General features: G+C 36.5%; 1 protein-coding gene across 2 annotated transcripts in view; it reads right to left on the reverse strand.

Annotated features, from left to right (window-relative positions):
* PHTF2 (putative homeodomain transcription factor 2) overlaps positions 1-19,796 on the reverse strand; it is a 59,723-nt gene that overhangs the window by 22,514 nt on the left and 17,413 nt on the right. For both annotated transcript variants that reach the window (XM_054277804.1, XM_054277812.1), the window contains exons 3-7: positions 11,355-11,411; positions 7,904-7,973; positions 6,255-6,413; positions 1,687-1,852; positions 822-986 (exon numbers count right to left, since the gene is read on the reverse strand). In XM_054277804.1, coding sequence (XP_054133779.1) covers positions 822-986; positions 1,687-1,852; positions 6,255-6,413; positions 7,904-7,973; positions 11,355-11,411 — 617 coding nt within the window. The remainder of the gene's footprint in view (positions 1-821; positions 987-1,686; positions 1,853-6,254; positions 6,414-7,903; positions 7,974-11,354; positions 11,412-19,796) is intronic.

The following is a 19,796-nucleotide window of genomic DNA, read 5'->3' on the forward strand; positions in this document are numbered from 1 at the left end:
TGAATTTTTCTCTTTGGATTAAAACTGAGACACTAAGTTGGTTTTTTTTCCCCTGATAGCCTACACGGTGCAGTAAAACAACAAAATATAATTTAACTAGAAGTTAATTCCGTACTCTGCTCTCATGAGATCCCACCTGGAGCACTGTGCTAAACTCTGGGGCCCCCGGCATGAGGAGGACATGGGACTGTGGGAACAAGTCCAGAGGAGGGACAAGAAGATGATCAGAGAGCTGGAGCACCTCTCCTGTGAAGACAGCTGAGAGACCTGGGGCTGTTCAGCCTGGAAGAGGCTCCAGGGAGACCTCTGAGACCTTCCAGAGCTGGAGAGGGACTTTTTACAGGAGCAGGTAGTGATAGGACATGGGGCAATGGTTTCAAATGGAGAATAGGAAAGTTTAGCTTTCAATATTAGAAAGGAATTATTAAGTGAGGGAGTGGTGACAGTAGAACAGTCTGCCCAGAGAAGCTGTGGCTGCCCCCATCCCTGGAGTGTTCAAGGCCACACTGGATGGGGCTCTGAGCAACCTGGTCTAGTGGAAGTTGCCCCTGTCTATGCCAAGGGGGGAGAACTAGATGATCTTTAAGGTCCTTTCCAACCCAAATTATTCTATGACAATTCAATATTTTTTCAAAATCATTGCATCAGCATTTACAAAAGTCAAGAAACAACAGATTAGACCATTCTCAAATACTCAGATGAGTTTGCTATTAAGAGCAAAAACTAGATCAACAGACGTTTAATCATTACATCAATATTTACTTAATTAGAAAAGGGATAGTGCATCTCTAACACTTATGTAGCCTTGAATAAATACAAACCCTGATAAAAAGAAAGCAGCATGCCAGATATCTCTGAAGACAGCGCCAATACTGCAAGAGGTGCTTGTACCGTAGCTCTGCACTGTTCCCTCCTGTGTGTTATCTGTGGTACTAGAGCCATCTCCTTCCCTATGTACTTCCAAATGTGCTGCTTTCCTTAATTTCCTTCAGCAGAAGAGATTAAAATGGGAAGGTAGTTTTGTAAGTGCAATCTGCTAGTTTTATAATGTGTTCAGCAGTTTAAGCATGCAAAAACAAGCAAGATTTCAAAGTATTTTGCTAAAGAATTGTCATATCAATTTAATAAACTCTAATTAAAAAGCATGATACATTCATTATTATATACTTAAACACAAAACACATTTCATTTCATCATCAGAAGCTTAGACCCACAAAAGTCACAGCTGCAGTGTTTCCCATTTTAATGGGACAATTCACTGCAGCAAATCAGTCAGTGGAGTGCTTGGAAGACTTAAATTCTGCATTTCCAAGAGCATTTCTTTTCACATATACTTTCCACAGATTATTAGCCAGATTTATAAAAATAAATTTGAATATAAACACTGTCAATCCACCACTATTCAGATAACTGTTTTGAGACAAAATGTCAGATTGAATGCATTAAAATTCAAATAAAACTGCCTAAATTAGTCAATGCATAAAAGTTAAAGAGCGCCAATTAAGCACAATTTTGAAGTGTCAAATAAAAACAGAGCAACAATTTCTCATCTCCAGCAAAGCACAGACTGTAAACCCCTACATTTTTTTTTCATGCACATTCTCTACAGTAGTTTAACAGTCCTAAATGTAAGTCCTAAACACAGACTATAAGTCTTTCACTAAAGTACTTTAACACAGACTATACCTTCTTCTTTTACCCCCTGTGCTGGGAGGTGGCTTAGGAGTTCTTGTGGAGACAATCTGACAGTGCACAGTCCCAAGCAGCAACATCAGCCATATTGGCCCAATGACTTCAGTCAGAGGTATATTATGTGGGCTTTGGGCTGTACAGAATAGCACTACAGCAGCAACTGGAAAAGAAGGGAAATGAAGATGAGTTTAATGTCTGAAATGGCCAACTCATTTGGCTTTTGTCAAAAACAAACCAGTCAGATGCAGACCTTTACCTGCATTTTAAGCCAATGCAGGTAATTCTGAGAGAACAAAATTATTATTTTCCTGAAAACCAGCAGCAATTAGGGTCTCAACAGCTGACTACTGCCTTAGTACCCATCTTTTCTTTCATACTTGTGATATCATAGGTATTGCTCAAAAAATGGCTGAATCAAATAAGGGGGGAAGAACATTTGGAAAGCTGTATCTGTCATGAAACCACTTCAAATATGGTGAAACATCAGTAGGAGACAAAACCAAAAAGTAAATATCATCCTTAAAGCAGCCCAAATAAATTTAATTCTGCATCATGTGTTATGACAAAGCACAACCCAGTGAGTTTGAAGAGACTTGAGACTAGAAACTCCTTACACAGCAGAATGAATTTAAAACTCCATGTCCCAGCCAAGGGACAAAATTGCCCATATGGATGGGCAGCCATGCATAAGTACAACCCTATAAACATTCTATATATACTTCTGTGCATCTTTTTTAGCAGTGAGGAAAGATCAAAAGACAAACCATGTAAACTATGGGGTAGTCCAGCTGAAGTGACCAAGGCTCCAACTAGCACTTGTGGCTGGAAAAAGGGCCAGCTTCCAATCCCATGGCTAACTGTTAGTTTTGTAAGCCTATAACCATTTTCATATACAGCCAACAACCAGGCTCCTGCACCCAGAGCCCAAACACTCAACAACACCTCTGCAGGCTCCAGGTCAACCTGAACACATCCAGCAGGTATGAAGCAGGAGGAAAAGGCAACCCCTCTCATCTCTGCTTACTCTGTCCTTGCTCTGGCTTGAAGAGCTGTGATGCATAACTCAACTGAGAGGAGCTATCAAGAAAAAAACAAAACCAAAGCAAACAAAAAACCCAAAAAAACCACCCAAAAATACCCACAGAAACTCCAAGAAACAATTCAGAAACAGATCTGGGAAACAATTCTCTGTGCCTAACATCCGCACATCCCATGAGAACTTGGTTTTGTTTGTGCACTACTGAGAAGTGAAAGTCCCATAATTTAGACCTATTTCTAGCACAAAGAATTACAAGTTCAAGAGCTGTCACCAGTTCTCTAGTGAAATTGACTGAAAAAAATGCAGCCACATACAAAGCTGTGTGCCACATTCAAACATCTAAAATAAATCCCATGAACACCTAACATAGCAGATAACCTGGATGGAATGTTCTCCACTAAAAACAGGTTTGATATGTTTTTCACTAATCTTTAGCAAGGTAACCAGTATTAGAAACATAATGAACACACAAAACAATTTAATAATTTTTGATTGTGGAAAAACTAATTCTAATTTCTCCTCTTTTTCCTAAATTAAAGCATGAGAGCTTTGCATGGAGCATTCTTTATTACTATAAATGAAGTACATTATTGCTGTATAAGGTTTCTCAAAGACTACATGCAATGAGAAATCCAACTTATTAAAAATCAATAAAATAGGTACAGATAGCAAAAGTTAATGTTATCTCTTTCTAAATGAGCTTAACTGAGTTCCTCACACATACAATTAGCTCCATGAGGTATAAAATTGAAGAAGGAGCTGATTTTGGCTCCCATCATACAATTTGGATAAACACATAAGCCCAATTTGAAATGTTTTGCAGTAGTAGGCCTACACAAAATAATTTTAAAATTCGCTACTGCTACTTAAAAACATTAAGTAAAGCAGAGCTGTCAGGAAGAAATCATCTTCCAGAATACAAGAATCTGCAGATTGTAGATTCCTAACACAGTGTTTCACATACATTTAGAAAAATATTATCCATCTCCTGATCTTTTTTAAGTACATTAGGAAGGAAATTCAAGAATTTATCTCTGCACAGTGTGACAATACATTCTAGATCAGAGTATCCAACAATTGCTCCTACCAACAGCTAGGCAGAATTGGTTGGAACAGGATTTCTTACAGCACTTTTAATTATTTCTTTATGTATTTTCAGTATTTTGATCTCTGCTTTTCTAAAACACAGTGGCTCATTTTGTAAAACAGACACAAATGAAATAATATCACATTGAATAAAAGCTGCCTCAGAGAAAGCAACCTTACATTTCAAAGGCCAACAAGCATTTCTTTTTAAAGCATTTGGAGTTTGAAAATATTTTTAATGCCGAATTTAAAAATGTATACATATATATTTATATATCTCACCACCACAACAAACAACCATTACATCACTATTAAAGTTTCTTGCTTTATACTTAAGAAATACACAAGAAACAGCAAGTTTGCATTTTATTTTCCCCTTAGAATATAAAAACATTTTAAGTTAAAAATGAGGTATTACTATATACTAGATAGATAAGGAAGTAGAAAAGAAAAGGTTTTACTTCTATCTTAAGTCACTGGCCTGTTCCATGACCTTGAGCATAAAACATTTCTCTGTAGTTCTCTTATCACACAGGGTGCTAATCACTTTACACTAATGGAAACCAATGCAAATAAACCCTGGAGTTTAAATCTATAGCCAAGGAAAATGTTTTTTTCTGTAGATTTACATAAATGCTAGCAAGTACCCTGGCGAAGCTAATCAATTTTAAAGCAGTAATTCCAAGCAATGAAATTCATAAATCTACAGAAAATACTTTTGGTAAATTATTTAATTATGAACACATACAAATGAAATATAGCCAGACTATTTTACAACAATGTCAGTGAGAACCTGTCATGATGACAGAAAGTCCAAACTTCCATACAAAATCCAGATTCAGGGCAGAAGTCTGGCCACTAGAATTCAAAGTAGTTTATTTTAATCTTCCATCATGGATTCTTGATATTTTGGTGCTGCCTTACCAATCCTGTACAAAATTAGTAACTGAGTACACTTTCTGAGTAAAATAGAAGCAAACCTTCTATTTAAGTGCTTGGGGGGCTGTTTTGAGTTCCCATTAAGTAAATATGTCCATTTAATTTCACTTAGATGTTTATTCTAAGTCTTTTAATTTATTTCAAAAACCATCAAAAAATCTGCAGCTAATTCTGCACAGCTTCAATACCAAGTATTTCAAACAGTTGGGTTATAGTGTAATATGGAGTAGTATTCATTATTTCCTGCTATTTGTTAACTCACAATCACAGAAATACTTTGTCACATAACAGACCATGTAGATTAGGGAAATGATGCATTCCATCCACAGCTTAGTAAACCAGAGACCCAAAGAAATCAGAGGAAAAAGGCTAGTTCTAAGAAAGCTCTGTAATCAATGTCCTAAAAACTTGCTTGCACTCAGAAACCTCATTGTCTCACTGTTTTTCTACCTGTAGGGTCTTACAGAGGGGCCACAAATTAAGTGCCAGTATACATTTTTAAAAATAAATTTACAAATAGGAACACAAAAAAATTACTGCAATGGTGTTTCTCAGAATAAGACACACATGAACATGGTAACAAACCAACCACAACTTAGGTATTTTACTACCTATATTACTATAAAAAAGAATAGAATTATTAACACTATAGGATCTCTTACCATAGCACAGACAAATGAGGAATCTATCTCAGAAATGGGGATAAAAAACACTTTTCAGAGAAGGCCACATGAGTATTTTTTAGTACTGCAGGTCTTGAGGCACTGGCATGGTGAGATTAATTTTACACCTGCTAATAACATCACCACACAAGAGGTAGTGCCTTCTTTTTTTAACTCCATATATTGTTCCAATTAAAATTTCCAAATGATACAATGATTCACAACTGAGATGACAGATGGTGAATTTGAAAAAGTAATATTGCATGTTAATTGGATTTCAGTGGAAAATTCATTAGTCATTTAGCTTCTCAGGGTACTTATATTGCTCCCAACTTTCATTAACCTTCTGTTCCATATCTGTTGTACAAACTTCTGAAATACTTATTTGTTTGGTGACTTTCATACTGATAGACACTGACTCACTACATGACATTCTTCCCTTTCTAATTTTCCTCTTATGTGTCACATACAATTAAGGAACTCACAAAGTCAGATTGCTAGAACTCAATACTATATATCCCAAAAGCTGTGAACTGACTTCTGTTTGTTAACAGCTGTCCTGAAAACCTGAATTATGTTCAGATGTGACAAACTAACATGTGCCAAATGCTGAAGAAAGCCTGTGAGGAGAGCATGAAATTTTTCATTATGCAACCTTTATATACGTAAAAGAAATGTTAACCAAGAGACATATGCTTGGGACTGTGTCATCCCAATATTTTATGAAAATACTGGAATAGACCTTAACAGCATGAAGTGAAACAAGCAGCACACTGCAGCTTCATATGGTTAAAATAAGGCATACAGTTGAAGCTGATGCTGTAATCCAACTCTACCTTGGAGAAGGTAAAGAACAAGCAGCCAGAAAAAAATGACCCTTGATGTCACTTGGAGCCACCACTTGTAGAAGAACGGAAAGAAAACAACTCTCACGATTCCTTTGCGGGTCAAAGATGTCCAAGGACTTTCAGGTTTTGCTTTAGCAAAAGCAGATCCTTTAAAAATAAAGAAAAGAAATTTGAATTTATTTCATCATAATGGCTAACAGAAATCTCAGTTGTTCAACAGCAGAGTAGCTAAGACAGTGAAACAGTGGAAGTGCAAGATTTATTCAAATAATTGCATTTAATAACTGCTCCTTTAAATAACCATCTCCTCAATCCAAATATGGCATACATTGTTGATGCCCTCTTGACTGCCATTATCAGGAACTTCTACAAATACCTGTAATTTCAGAATGTTTGAATAACAAAACATTGCCATGTCAAAATTATTCTAGAACGAATTATTAAAAATTGTTCTGTTTCATAGAGGTATCAGAAGCTTTATACAAAGCAACAAGTCTCATGAAAACTCCACAGGCTGTGCAGGCACAGCAGAGTCCCTTCCCAACACAGAAAAGGGATCTAAAATACCAACACCTGTAAATTGCACCAGCCAGGTCATTGAGGAAAATTGAATGAGGTTGGGAAGCACTGAAGGGAATCTGTCCAGTTGAGGACCAGCCCCAGGGTATTGAAGGGTAAGGGGATAAAAAGGACTGGTCACACAAACAGCCACTGCCCAGAGTGCAAGCCCAGAGCTCCCATCGGGCATGAGGCTCCAGGGACAATGTGGGTGAGGCTCCGGGGACAATGGGGGCGAGGCTCCGGGGACAGAGAGGGTGAAGCTCCGGGGACTGAGGGGCTGAGGCTCCAGGGACTGAGGGGGCTGAGCCTCCAAGGGACAATGGGGACGAGGCTCCAGGGACAATGAGGATGAGGCTCCGGGGACAATGGGGATGAGCAGGCCTCTGGAGGCCAAGGCTGGGTGTGAGGGTGCCCAACCTGCACTGCCCGGCTTCCTGTGCTGGCTGCTGGGCTCATGGGTAAAAACACTAAATAATGTTTTCCCTAGCCTTCACAAGGCATAAGGGAAATTACATGCAGATAAGAATAATTTAGGAATAAATAAATACTTTTAGAAAAGTCTCATATCATCTGACCTTCTGTTGCCATTTGCAAGAAACAATCAAGGCCTATACATTTTTATCCTCCAGAAACTTCAACGTAACATTCCCTCCAGATGTCAGAAGACTTAAAAGAAGTCTAAATGCCTGCAGTACAAACTAGTAAACTAGTAACTAGTAACTCTGAAATTATATAAGACAATGCACAAGACAATAATAAAATATATAAGACAAACTAGTAACACTAAAATGATATAAGACAATGCACAAGTTTCTTTCCTTTTTTTTTTTCAAAATCCAGACCTATACAACAAAATTTAAATTAAATAATTAAATTCTTAATATTGCAATTTAATCTTAATATCATTATTTAACAATGTTTTCTATCCACCTGCTTTAGGGAAGAGTTATGTAGTGTTGGCTGCGTTTTGTTTCATTTGGGGGTTTTTTAAACCTACTAATCCACTTTTGTTACAAGACATAGGATGGCTGTTATTTAATACTGAGAAATTCAGCTTTTTCTAGCTCAGAACTCACCTCTTACAAGATCAACATCTATGAGGTCTGGTTTCACATGTCCTGTTTTCTTTGGTTTGTTTCTCAAACCCTGCAATAGATAAATACTATCAAAATACTTTCATGCAGATGACAGACATTAAAAAAGACAAAAATATATCTGTGGTCAGTAATTGTATTTAACCTATACTGCTACTGAAAATTCAGACAAACATGTCAACTTCATAGATTTAAATTATTATAAATTAAGCATTCCAAATAACAATGTACAATGGATGCCTTTTACACACTTTACAATCTGTATAAAACCCAATTACTGACCCACCAGGCTATTTTTCAAACAGACACTGAGCACTCATGGCTTTGCATTATGCAGACAATGTATGCACACACTTGCAAGAATTAGTAATATATTTCTAGTAGCTTTTCAGAATTTTTGCAACAAATTACATTCTTGAATCTCTTTTCTCCTTAGATGTCTAATTCAACTTCACAAAACTCTTACACTGCAACTCCTTAATTCCAAACCCAGATAGCAAATCACACTGCAATGTAGGAGGCAGTAATCAGCCAGCTCTCAGAAATCCAAATTCTAGGAAAGTATTGAATTTTTCCTCAGTACTGAATATAGATTAGCCAATTAAAAGGAAGGGAAAAATCCCACACAACAGGAATGCAGCAGGAAGAAAAGCAAGCTTATTTTTTTCTTTAAGAAGCAGCATCTTTGATCACAGAAGAACCAAACTCGCTGGCAAAGCTTTCAAGTTTGTTTTTAATGCTAAAATTTGATGCTGTACTCTCAAGTCTCAGAGATAGCTGTGAGTTTATTCTGCTCCCCTTAGCTTAGATTCTTGGTCACATTAGACAGTAAGGAAATCACAGCATACAATTCATACAGAGTAAAATAAAATATTTCAAAAAATATTTAGGATACAAATGAAGCTATTATGAAAACCATTTAACTGTTCTCATTCAAAAACCATGTAAATTGGTGAACTGTACATTTCTATCATTGCCAAAGCTTATCCATGTGTAAAAACACTACTAAAACATAAACATTAGGTATAAATGGAAGCATATAAATGAAATTTTTGTCAATGAGAAACAGATCAGTGAAATCTGGTAGTGTTAATCTTCGTAAGAATAATATCAAGCAAAATGTTCAACTGAATGCAGCTCAAAATATTTCTCACATCTAAATTAAACTGGATTTCTTTTTCATGCAGAAATAAAGATAAAAAAATCAATCTGAAACAAGCTAGATATGTAGTCATTACCTATTGTGTTTATTAGAAAAATGAGTTTACTTGAAACAAAAAAAAGAATACACAACTGAAACATGAATAGGACAAAATGTGCTCTGAGGATGAAAAATAGACACAACCAGTTGTATTTTAAATGCAAGCACTATAAAGACCTTATAATGCAAGATTTTTACAGAACTGCAGTAATTTTATGTGGAATGAGAAAAGAAACCCATAATTAGAATTGGAAATTACCATAATTCTAGAATCAGCTACAGATTCTTGTGAATTTTGCATAAGTGAGCCACTCCATTTCATAAAGAAAACTGAGGTTTAAAAAGAAAATGCTGAATGGTATAGTCATTTTCAAATGTATTAGTGCTTATGGACCACAAGATCTCTCTTGAAAGTCTAAATAAAGATGTGCCTCTTGGAAGAAATAATCTCCAAGAAGCACATGCTCAATCTTAGGACAAATTTACCACTGTGGCTCAAATTATGTTTTCATGTTAAAGAAAGAACTCTGAAGAATCTAAGTCAAGAGTACAACTTGATGTGACCTTCAGAGGAAAAGAAATGGTGAATCATTTTTTAAAAATTCCATTGGACAAACAGTACTTTCAGATCCATTGACTTCACTGAGTTGGCTCCTGAACTGTTTGCCACATACAGTAGAAGCATTCCATTTATTCAGATGCAATTTCTACACTTAATGCATCACAAATCTCTAACATACATGGAAAACAGCAGTTTCAGACTAGGGTTATTTAAAAAAATATTCAGTGTTTCATAATGCTCAGATCCATCCAGTTAATTCATATAATTTCTATTCAGCACCAAACACTTTTCAAGTAAGCATTAGCAAAAGAACGTTTAAGTAAGAATACTTAAAAAATAATTGTTATTATTGTAAAAACTCTTTTACACAAATTTTAAAATTAATCTTAATAGATCCTATTACAGTTATAACTAAATCATAAATGTGTAATAAGAGAAATGTATTTTCTACTACAATATATTAATTTTTCAGATTTTTAGCAATGTTAATCTATAAATCATTACATAATCATTTCTAAATTTATAATGTCAAAGTGCTGTAGGAGCTTTGAGATTAAAGCACTTGTGTGCAATCCCTGAACTTAGTCATGTGCCTTGGTGTTACCCGAATTGCACTTCACTCAGTCAACCCAAACTCAGACACCACCATAATTTTTTAGTTATTGGACTCCTGAGCCAAACAAGATGCTGTTTGCAGTCAGCATTTTTTTGCAGTATTTGCAGTAACTATTTGAGCAATGTGCTATCACACAGCAGTTAATTAATGAACTCCTCTCAGAGCTCTGATGGTTTCATGGCCATGGGAAGAAGGACCCTTCAGGCAACCTGAGGCTCAGCTGTGCTGCTGAAATACCATGGGGTCCAACTCAGTGAAAAACTGTAGCTCAGGTCAGGAACAGCTCCCACAGAAGCCAAGCAAGCCCCCACATACAGTTTTAAGTCCTGCAGAGTGAAAAAACCCATCCCCGAGGAAACTGAAGCAATGTCCATTTTACTGATGTTAAGTAATGGCAACACCTTGAAACTCATGCAGAAATAGCACAATACTTCCATGCAGTGTTGGAGGGGAAAAAAAGATTAATTGCAAGAAAATGTTGACTAAATTAACACCATGGGTATTTCATATACAACCCACAGAACTGGTACCTATAGGAGTGATTCCTTTATCTCCAAAGCGATTTAGCAACGTGGCAGACACTGATGGTACTGTTAGTTAAACCAAAATGCACAGAACACTGTTAAACTGCTTGTTCAGAGAAACAAAGCCTGAGGTACTTACCAGTCTAATAAACTGTACAAAACAATGACAGCATCATAAAGGAGGGAAAGTAAACTGCAGGTATAAGGTAACTAACTGAAAGCAAAGAGAGCTCAGATAACTGACATTAGAATTCATCACAAAGAAAAGTGAAAGACAGAGGTATTAACACAAGTAAGCTCTGTCTTAAGATAAGTGAAAAGAAAAAAAAGTACTGAGATACAGAAAGATGCATCACACTAAACGGTGCAGAGTTATTAATTATGTAAAATAAATAGAGCATAGTACACTGGTTACATTTGGTTACACTCCAGAAGTGTAGTTTTACTTTACCAGTATTAAATACCACCACATACAATGTAAATTACTTCAGCATACACAACCACAAAAAAAAAAAAGGCTGCATTATTACCTTTATTTCTCTTTGCTCTACTGATTTTTCCCATATTTGTTGATCATATGCTCCAATCTAAAAAGAAAAAAAACTCTACATTAGGATTTAAAAGATATTGATCAAACAAAATCAAATCAACCTTCAACAAGAGAAGCACGAAGCCAGCAAGTTATTTCCTTGGGGAGTTTACAAACAAATTTTTATCTTCTCCATTCCATCTTGGCTGGGCAGGATCAAACTAATCTGTAATGGAACTGTGACAGAGGGGAGAGCTGAAAGTCACACAATCCCAGCCTCAGCCCAGGACTTGTGCAAGCCCAAGCACTGGGAAGATCACACTCCCTCCACCCCAGGTCAGGACTGCAGCCTCCACGAGAGAGAGCAGAATTATGGCAGCTACACTGACATGGTCTTTCAGATAACTTCAAAAGAAATATGCACATCTAGTTGAACCCATACCCCCAATTCATTTTTTTTAAACCATCTATAATTCCTATTCCACTCCACTCACTTTTAAAAGCAGATGGTATTAGCTTTACCTCTTGACAGTGCACAACAACCAGATATATGGTCAGGCTGGTAATCAACCAGCTTATAGCCCAGGGGGAACTCAATGGATATCAGGAAACAGCACTTTTCCCCATTGACTGTCAGATATTTACAGGAAGGGCAACCTGAAACTTCAGGATTTAAGATGGTGACAAGAACAAGTCAATATACGAGACAACATATCCAAGTCTTGTAAGAAGTTATCAAAGATAATCAGATTGCTTTGAACTCTACACAAACAGTATTTCTAGGCAATAATCAGCAATAATCTCTTTTACTATGATGATTTTAAAACCTTGCCATCCCAGCTGCTCTACCTAGACACATAAATCTTGTGTATCTGGGGACTGATTCACATCACACACTCTGAGCAGTTAAGTGTAAGATCACTTTAAGGTCACAACAGAGAGACAGGTGCAGTTCCTGGGACTCAAAGTTCCTTTTCCAGCCTGCAGAAGTGACAAGCAGCTCAGTCAGACACCTGACAGAGAGGGGAGAGGAACAACTGCCATCACCTGTGCAAACCTGCACAAATTCCATCTTACTGCAAGGGTGTGACTCCTCCTTCCAGTTCACAGCTGCAGCAGACATAAGAGACCCTAGCACAAGTGCACACACCTTGTACAAGAAATCATTGTTTTCATTTTTCTTTTAGTATTTCAGCCTTCAGCATTAATGTAGATGTTATAAAAGAAAGACAGAAAAAGTCATTCTTAATTAAAAAGAATCTTTTAACCAAGGATCCAACATAAACGCAGAAAAAATACTCAGGGAAACTACCACACACCTACATAAACAAAGAAATCTAAAGGCATCTTCTGTGCCTCTAAACCTGACCAATTAGTGGAAATAAATAAACATTTAAAAAATCTAATTTAGAGGAGTAAATCCCAAAGCATATCTAAGATTGAAAATGAGAACAACAAACTGAATTACTCTCTCCCAAATTTAAATAATGTTTCCCATGCAAAAGAGCTAAACAATTTCTATAGTTTGCTACTTTTAAACTTTGCAAAAGAAGCAATGTACTGGCTTTTTGGTAATAATAAATACTTTACACTTCGCATTTGGAAAAAAATAAAAGAAACTGTGGAAAATAATTAGGGAGTCAGGCACAGTAGTGGGCAGAATTAAGCACTTACTACAATTAAAGTAATTAAACCAAAGGAAGTTTAACAGCTAACTCCACCTGGATAACAGCCAGCAATTAAAAAGTCAATATATTGAATAACCACTCCACCCAGGCGTTTACAGCTAATTGTTCTGGCTTTTTCCTCTAAATACATTTCAAATGAAATTTCAGGCCTTTCTGCTTTTCATTAAATTTGCTAAGAAGAGCCTGAGTAAAATTTGTGTGCTGCACAACATTGTGTCCTCCCCTCCCCAATTCCAAAAAAGTTTCCTTCTACAAGGACAGAAGGGGGGATGCAAGTCTGTGTCCCTCTTAAGCAGCAACCAAACGAGGAAGGAAAGACTTTCTGCCAATAAAGCTGCAAAGCAAACTCCATAATTCCATTCATAGCTGAAACTAGTTTAGAGTTGAAAGTCATTAAAACAGTGTTCTTCTTTTAGACAAATACCAGACCATTTGTTAAAGGAATTCTAGGAAACAGACTCCAGAAGATATCTAACATAAGGAAGTCAACTGATTTTACATCTTTATTATATTTTCCTACAAATATTTCTTTTCCCTCTTTAGACAGCAGCTTCCATCTCCACAAAAGGCAAGAAGCAGAGATATTGCCATTCACATTTCTCTTTTAACACTGCCCTATAAAGCAATTATTCCATCAGGAGGTAAAATAAGAGATCCAGAACTACTTTAAAGGACAGGGTCCTCTATAACTGTTTTACTGGAGAAGTGGATCTGTCCAGCCACCTCTGATCACCTTCGGTTATTGACATCTGAGCACAGGAGTGTTCAGCAAGGCATGCTGGTGGGAACTGAAAGGAAAGGAAGAGAGAATTGCAGACAGCAAGTACCATTACAGCCTCTCACATAGTTTTTGTTGTTGTTTGAGGTTTCTTTTTTAATCTACTTCATATCACCTCTTCATGTTTTAACAAAGTTCAAGCAGGTGTGTGTGCCACTCAGCACATCAAATTCCAACCTGATACTCAACCTTCCTTCTCATCATCTGCATAAGCATCCCTCTAAACTTCTCTTCCAAATGTATCAGATGAAAATACATGAAAACAAAGGCAACATTATAAAGTAGAATACTGGATACTGGCACACTTCATTTCCCACATTAAACAAAAATAGGTAGAACTAGTGTTACTCAAACAAGGCAAGTGAAAACCACAGGCATTTTTTTTTCTCTCCCTTATGTCAGGAAAGCAGATTTAGAGTTTGTGAAATGTGTCCTGCAGAATTCATTGAAAGGTACATTTTCATTTACAATAAAATTATAACATATAATGACTACCAGAGATGCTAGACATGTATATGAATTAAAATCAACATAATTTGTGAATGAATTGAAGAAGGTAAGTTAATACTAGCAAACCTTCCTAGTTTTAAATTATTGAGTACACCAGCGGATTCCAGCTTCAAAGAGTTTGGATTTACAAGTATTTGCATTTGAATTCTGTTTTATGTTAAATCTAATGTAAATCTAAAACAAATATAGGCTCTTGGCTATTCATGCATTTCCTTACAACTGCACACACCTGCAGGACACGGAAAAGAAGCCTAGCACCTAATCTAGCACCAAAGAAATTAAGCTCTAAAGGCAAGTAAAAGGAAGGAATAACCTTCCTTTTAATAAGATAAGATCAGGTTGGAACCTGAATAATTTAAATAAACACAAAACTTGCTCAAGGAAGGTCTCCCTCAATAATCAGCTGTCCCAGGGCTCCTCCCGGCCTTGGCTGGGGCTGCTCTGCCAACAGGAATGCCCTGACCAACTCCAGTGCCCATTTACTGCCCTCCCACTGTGCCTGGAGCCTTATCCCTCACAGCTGCAAATTCTGCACCATCCTTGGGAGAAAATTTAAAGTACTAAACACAGGAGTCAAAAAAAGGTCCCATTTTTAAGTACACAATTGTAAGAAATGCTTCTAAAATCTCTTCAAGACTTAACACAAGACTCTTTGCGTAACAGCTCATCACTGATACTTTCAACCCATCAGTGTACTTTACAGTGGGCAATAAACTTCTCTTAAAGTAAACTACAGAACACAATATCCCAATTTCAAATTGACTTCACACAAAAATTTATTTTAATTTAATTTATGAAATACCTAATCCAAACTTGTATTCTATAGCATTTTTTTATTTGTTATGACTTGGCAGAAAATAAATTAACAAAAAGTTAGATAACAAGCCTATTGTCTTATTTTGAAATGCAACTTTTATCACCAAGCATCAACACAACCTTGTTACAGGATACTTGCCAGTAATATTTACAGATATTAAAAACTGTGCTATAACCTATCTGTAGCTGAGTTAGATGAAGTAGTAGATGTCATTTTATACAGAGATATCATTTTTAAATCGTGCACCCCAGGTCTACTCAATGCCAAGATTTTATCCAGTCTATCCAACTCAGCTACCTTTAAAATTCTGAAGATCCCACACCTCAATAAATACCAAGTAAAGAAGATAAAAGAGATTCTGCTCATTTATGCATTTGAAGAATTAGCAACCATTCTTCAAGCAACTATAAAAATTTTGAGAATATAAGGAATTAAATGCAACTGAAAACTGCAGCCAGTCTCTCACAACAGAGAAGCAGGTGTTTAACATCCTAAATTAACAGGGTACAATAAGCTTTTTTGAAAAAATTTTCTTGAAAAAAAATTTCCTCACAAGTAATCATTTAAAAAAAAATCTAACTTATATGTAACTTGGCATGGGAAATTACAATTATACATTTGGTAAACTTGACAAAGCCAGCTCTTGACTGAAAGATTAAATAAATTGGAGATCCTTTTTAAGGGCAAACTCATAACATTTTCTGGGTTTAAAAGATATGTGCATCTCCTGCAATTATCTAAAAATAACTGCACTTACTCTTGCCCAATCAAATACGTCAGGAAGCATTTGATCAAATTTCTTCATACATGTGAAATTTGGCACCTGTACAGCTTGGCTGTATAACAGCAATAGCAATTAGCTTAAGTGAAGAGTTAAGCCATTGAAAACACAGCAATATTTAGTTCAAAGCACAGTGGAAAGGGCTTTAGCACTGCTCAGTGTTTCTTCCTGGTGCCTTTCTCACAGTGAGCCACGTGTGCATCAAGATTGAATTTGAGCTTTGTGAATGACACTGATATTCACTTTAGGCTAATGTAGTGATGCTATCAACCTGTAGCCCAATACTCACAAGGCCCTTCTGATTCTAATGGAATTGATCAATATTTCAAGAGGCATTTATAATTTATGAGCACGCAGACTAGCAAAGATTATAATCCTAAGAATACATAGTATTTCCTCTTGGATCTTAAAACTTTAATGTTTATCAATAATGAAACTTGTGTGCTAAACTTTGCTCTTTAAAACCTCTGAACACTTTTACAAGTCACATCACAATAGTATTACAAATCCAGAATATGTAAGATCTAGAGTTCAGTAAATAAATAACAAAGTTGTTTCCTTGGAGTGTCTGACACCTTATTAAAATATTTTGTGCTAAAACATTAGCTAATATGTTTTATTAACTTCTACAGTCCAACATAATTAAAATAATTGTATGATTTTCTGTATCAATTTTAGTATTAAGATATCCATATATAAATAATTTCTATGTGGGCAGTACTATTAATTTTTACAATATGTTTCATTTTCTCAAAACTTAGAACAGGATTATTAAAAGTTATTTTCAACTCCAGTTTGTTTCTTACATGAACTTGCAGTAAAGGTAATACTCAGTAGCCCAGCAGTATAATTATCTCTGTTAGAGTAGATCTCTAGTCTTGGGATGGGGTTTTTTCTGGATATTTTTCATTTTCAAGGGTGGCAAATTTTCTTCAACTTTGTTTATGGTGGATATGTGGACTGGACAAGCTAAACTAAGACAAACTTAGCTGATAAACCACAGATAGAAATGACTATAGAACAGTTGTACACTGTCTGGTAACAGCAAAGAGTTTAGTAACTTTTAGTCAAATGGAGAAGGACAGTGAAGGGATTAAGGTTCTATATCCTAAGGCACAGAATTTATAACTGCTGAATCATTACTTCTGATTTTAAAATATCCCAATAACCCTCCCTTCTTCTTGTCTGGTGCCAGAGGGAGAGCTGAAATCAGCTATTTAGAGTAAAATTAAGCAATCAATTCAAACTTTAATAAGAGTTATTTATTATTAACTATTTGAATTGCCAACTAATGACCCACTTAAATTCTTTCAATAACTGCAACAGCACTGTATTTACAGCCATTTCACTGAACAATAATTTTGCTAAGGCTTACTTTAGAGATACCATCCCTTTTAGAGTCCAATAAAAGCTAATTAAACATTTATCAACTACATACTAATGGTTTTTTTCTGAATTATTCTTTACAGATTAATTCTTCTTAAGATCTGTCAGCCACACTTATTTATTGCCCTGAGCAATACTTTACAAATTTTAAGGTATCAATGAAAACCACAAAACATTTCTTTTCATCACACAATTAAACATAAAGAAAAACTATACACAGAAGAACAGCTGGAAACCAGGTTTGTAGGTGAAAGTAAATGAGAGTAGAGGAATAACCAAAGGTAGACACAGCACCCAGGTGCTGTCTGAGGTGAGCTGGCCAAGAGCAATCCCTTTCCTGGGTCCATGCTACACTACTGCCAACAACACTCAGCTACTCTCCAAGTGTTAAGGATTTAACTCTGAAACATTTTATTTTTTTTAATGGTAATGTAGTTGCACAAAACAAAACAGTCTCATGATGTAACTGGGAAAAGAAAATCCCTCTTGACAGGCTCATTATTCAGTATAATTCCCTGAAGACCTCTGAAAATCTAGCAAACTTTCCTGGTGTTGCAACTAGGATTTTAGAATAGCATTGCCCTGATGTCCCTGATCATTTCCACTTCCCATTGCATGCTTTCCTTGCTGCCCCTGCATTTGTCTGGGTGACTAAAATATCAATCAGATCACACAGGAAGAGAAAAGAAAATGTTAGGCCATAATTTCCCATTAAACAATTTAAGAACTAGAGAATCCTTCCCAAGACAGAGGGATTTAATCTCCTTGCTCCCCTGCCATTAGATAGGTTCATCTCCTTATAGACTCAGAGTCTTCCTTTTAGCTGGATGAGTTTCCTGACCAAATTCACTAAATAAATGTATGGCAGTCTGTGGGACGGCAAAGCAGGAATGGGAGCCCACAGGCAGGCAAATGCAAGCCTGTTCATTCAGCCACAGCCCCTGCTGGAGCTCTCCTTTGCATCAGATTCAGAAACCAGAGTTTTGTCTCACCAAACAAGGCACTGAAGGTAAATCCCCACTAGGTCAGGCAACTGCTTGAGTACCACATGTGGAAGGAAACTCTATCTGAACACACATTTTCTTCCTCCATGCTCTGACAAATGCCAGCTCCAACACTAGTCAAGTTTCAGCACTTGAAGTCAGATGTTTTTATATCAATGCAGTTTCAGCATCCAAGGTTTTAGGTAAAGTAGCCATACAGCCTGTCCATTTGGCAAAACCTGCCTTTGTGTCAGGGTGAATAATACATCATGTGAATTCAGTGCCAAACAGGAAACCAGCTGGTTTCAAGGTAGGATATAATCATAATTTAACTCCTTCTTTATTAACTTAACACAGGGACCAGGTTAGGAAAGTTAAAGCACTGATAGAGTTAAATGTGGGCAGGGATCTCAAGGGCAACACAACAAGCTTCTACAGGTTTGTTGATGACAGAAAGAATGCTAGGAAAAATGTGGGCCCTCTGTGGAGAGAAACAGAAGAGCTGGTTACCAGGGACATGGAGAAGTTTGAGGTACTCAGGTATTTTTGCCTTGGCCTTCACTAGCAAGTGCTCAAGTTGAAACCTGCTTTAGGGGAAGATATCCCTGTCCATGGCTGGGGGGTTGGAAAATTATGAATTTTCAGGTCCCTTCCAACCCAGGCCATTCCATGAATCTAAATAGGCAAGTGTAATCTTGGACTGATGAGCTATAAAACACTGAATATTAAGATATTAAAGCAGTACCAATAGAACTCTAATTTTGCCCTTTAAAGCCATGAGAGAAAAACATCTCATTTGTTTTATTGTGCCCTTTAACAGATGTACCCAAGGGACACCCAGGGCAGCAGAAAGCTGCATTGGCAAAGTCAAATGATATGCAATCAGGTGCAGGATTCAGCCTCAATTCAATAAGTTTCACTCTGCCTTCCCCAACAACCATCCTCAAGAGAAGGAACAACATAATTGTACAAATTTGTTGGTAATATTGCAGGAGAAGGAGTTTCCCATTTTAGCAGCAAGGCTTCTGTAAGGATTGAAAATCAGAAAGTTGTTAAGGTAAATTTACATATCTTCTCCAAACGGGAAACCAGACCAAAATTCCCTCTATTATTACCTGTAAAGCTTGAAAGTATTTTAAGAAATTAATGCAAAAAGTTACAAGCAATAGAAGCAGTATTTTAAATTATTCATAGCTTTATTATTTTTAACATCAATTACTGTCACTCAGGCAATACTTCAAGTACATATATAGTATCAGTATCATACAAAAGTTATGCCACCAGATACTGAAATTGTTTTCAACAAATGTGGGGTGTCAGATTTTTTTCACAGCAAACACTGTGATGGCTTCCTCCACAAAATACTCAATTACCAAGCTGAAGCAATTTCAGTATTGTGGTACATCCACATAATCCTAAGGATATTAACCAAGTGATGCATCTATGTGAGAAGCTGTCTGGAACCCTTCCAGAGAGCCATGCAGACACTCCTGCCACTCC

The sequence above is a fragment of the Melozone crissalis genome, unplaced genomic scaffold (assembly GCF_028551555.1).
Source record: "Melozone crissalis strain CALT ecotype California unplaced genomic scaffold, PUWL_Pcris_2 ptg000004l_1, whole genome shotgun sequence".
NCBI lineage: Eukaryota > Metazoa > Chordata > Aves > Passeriformes > Passerellidae > Melozone > Melozone crissalis.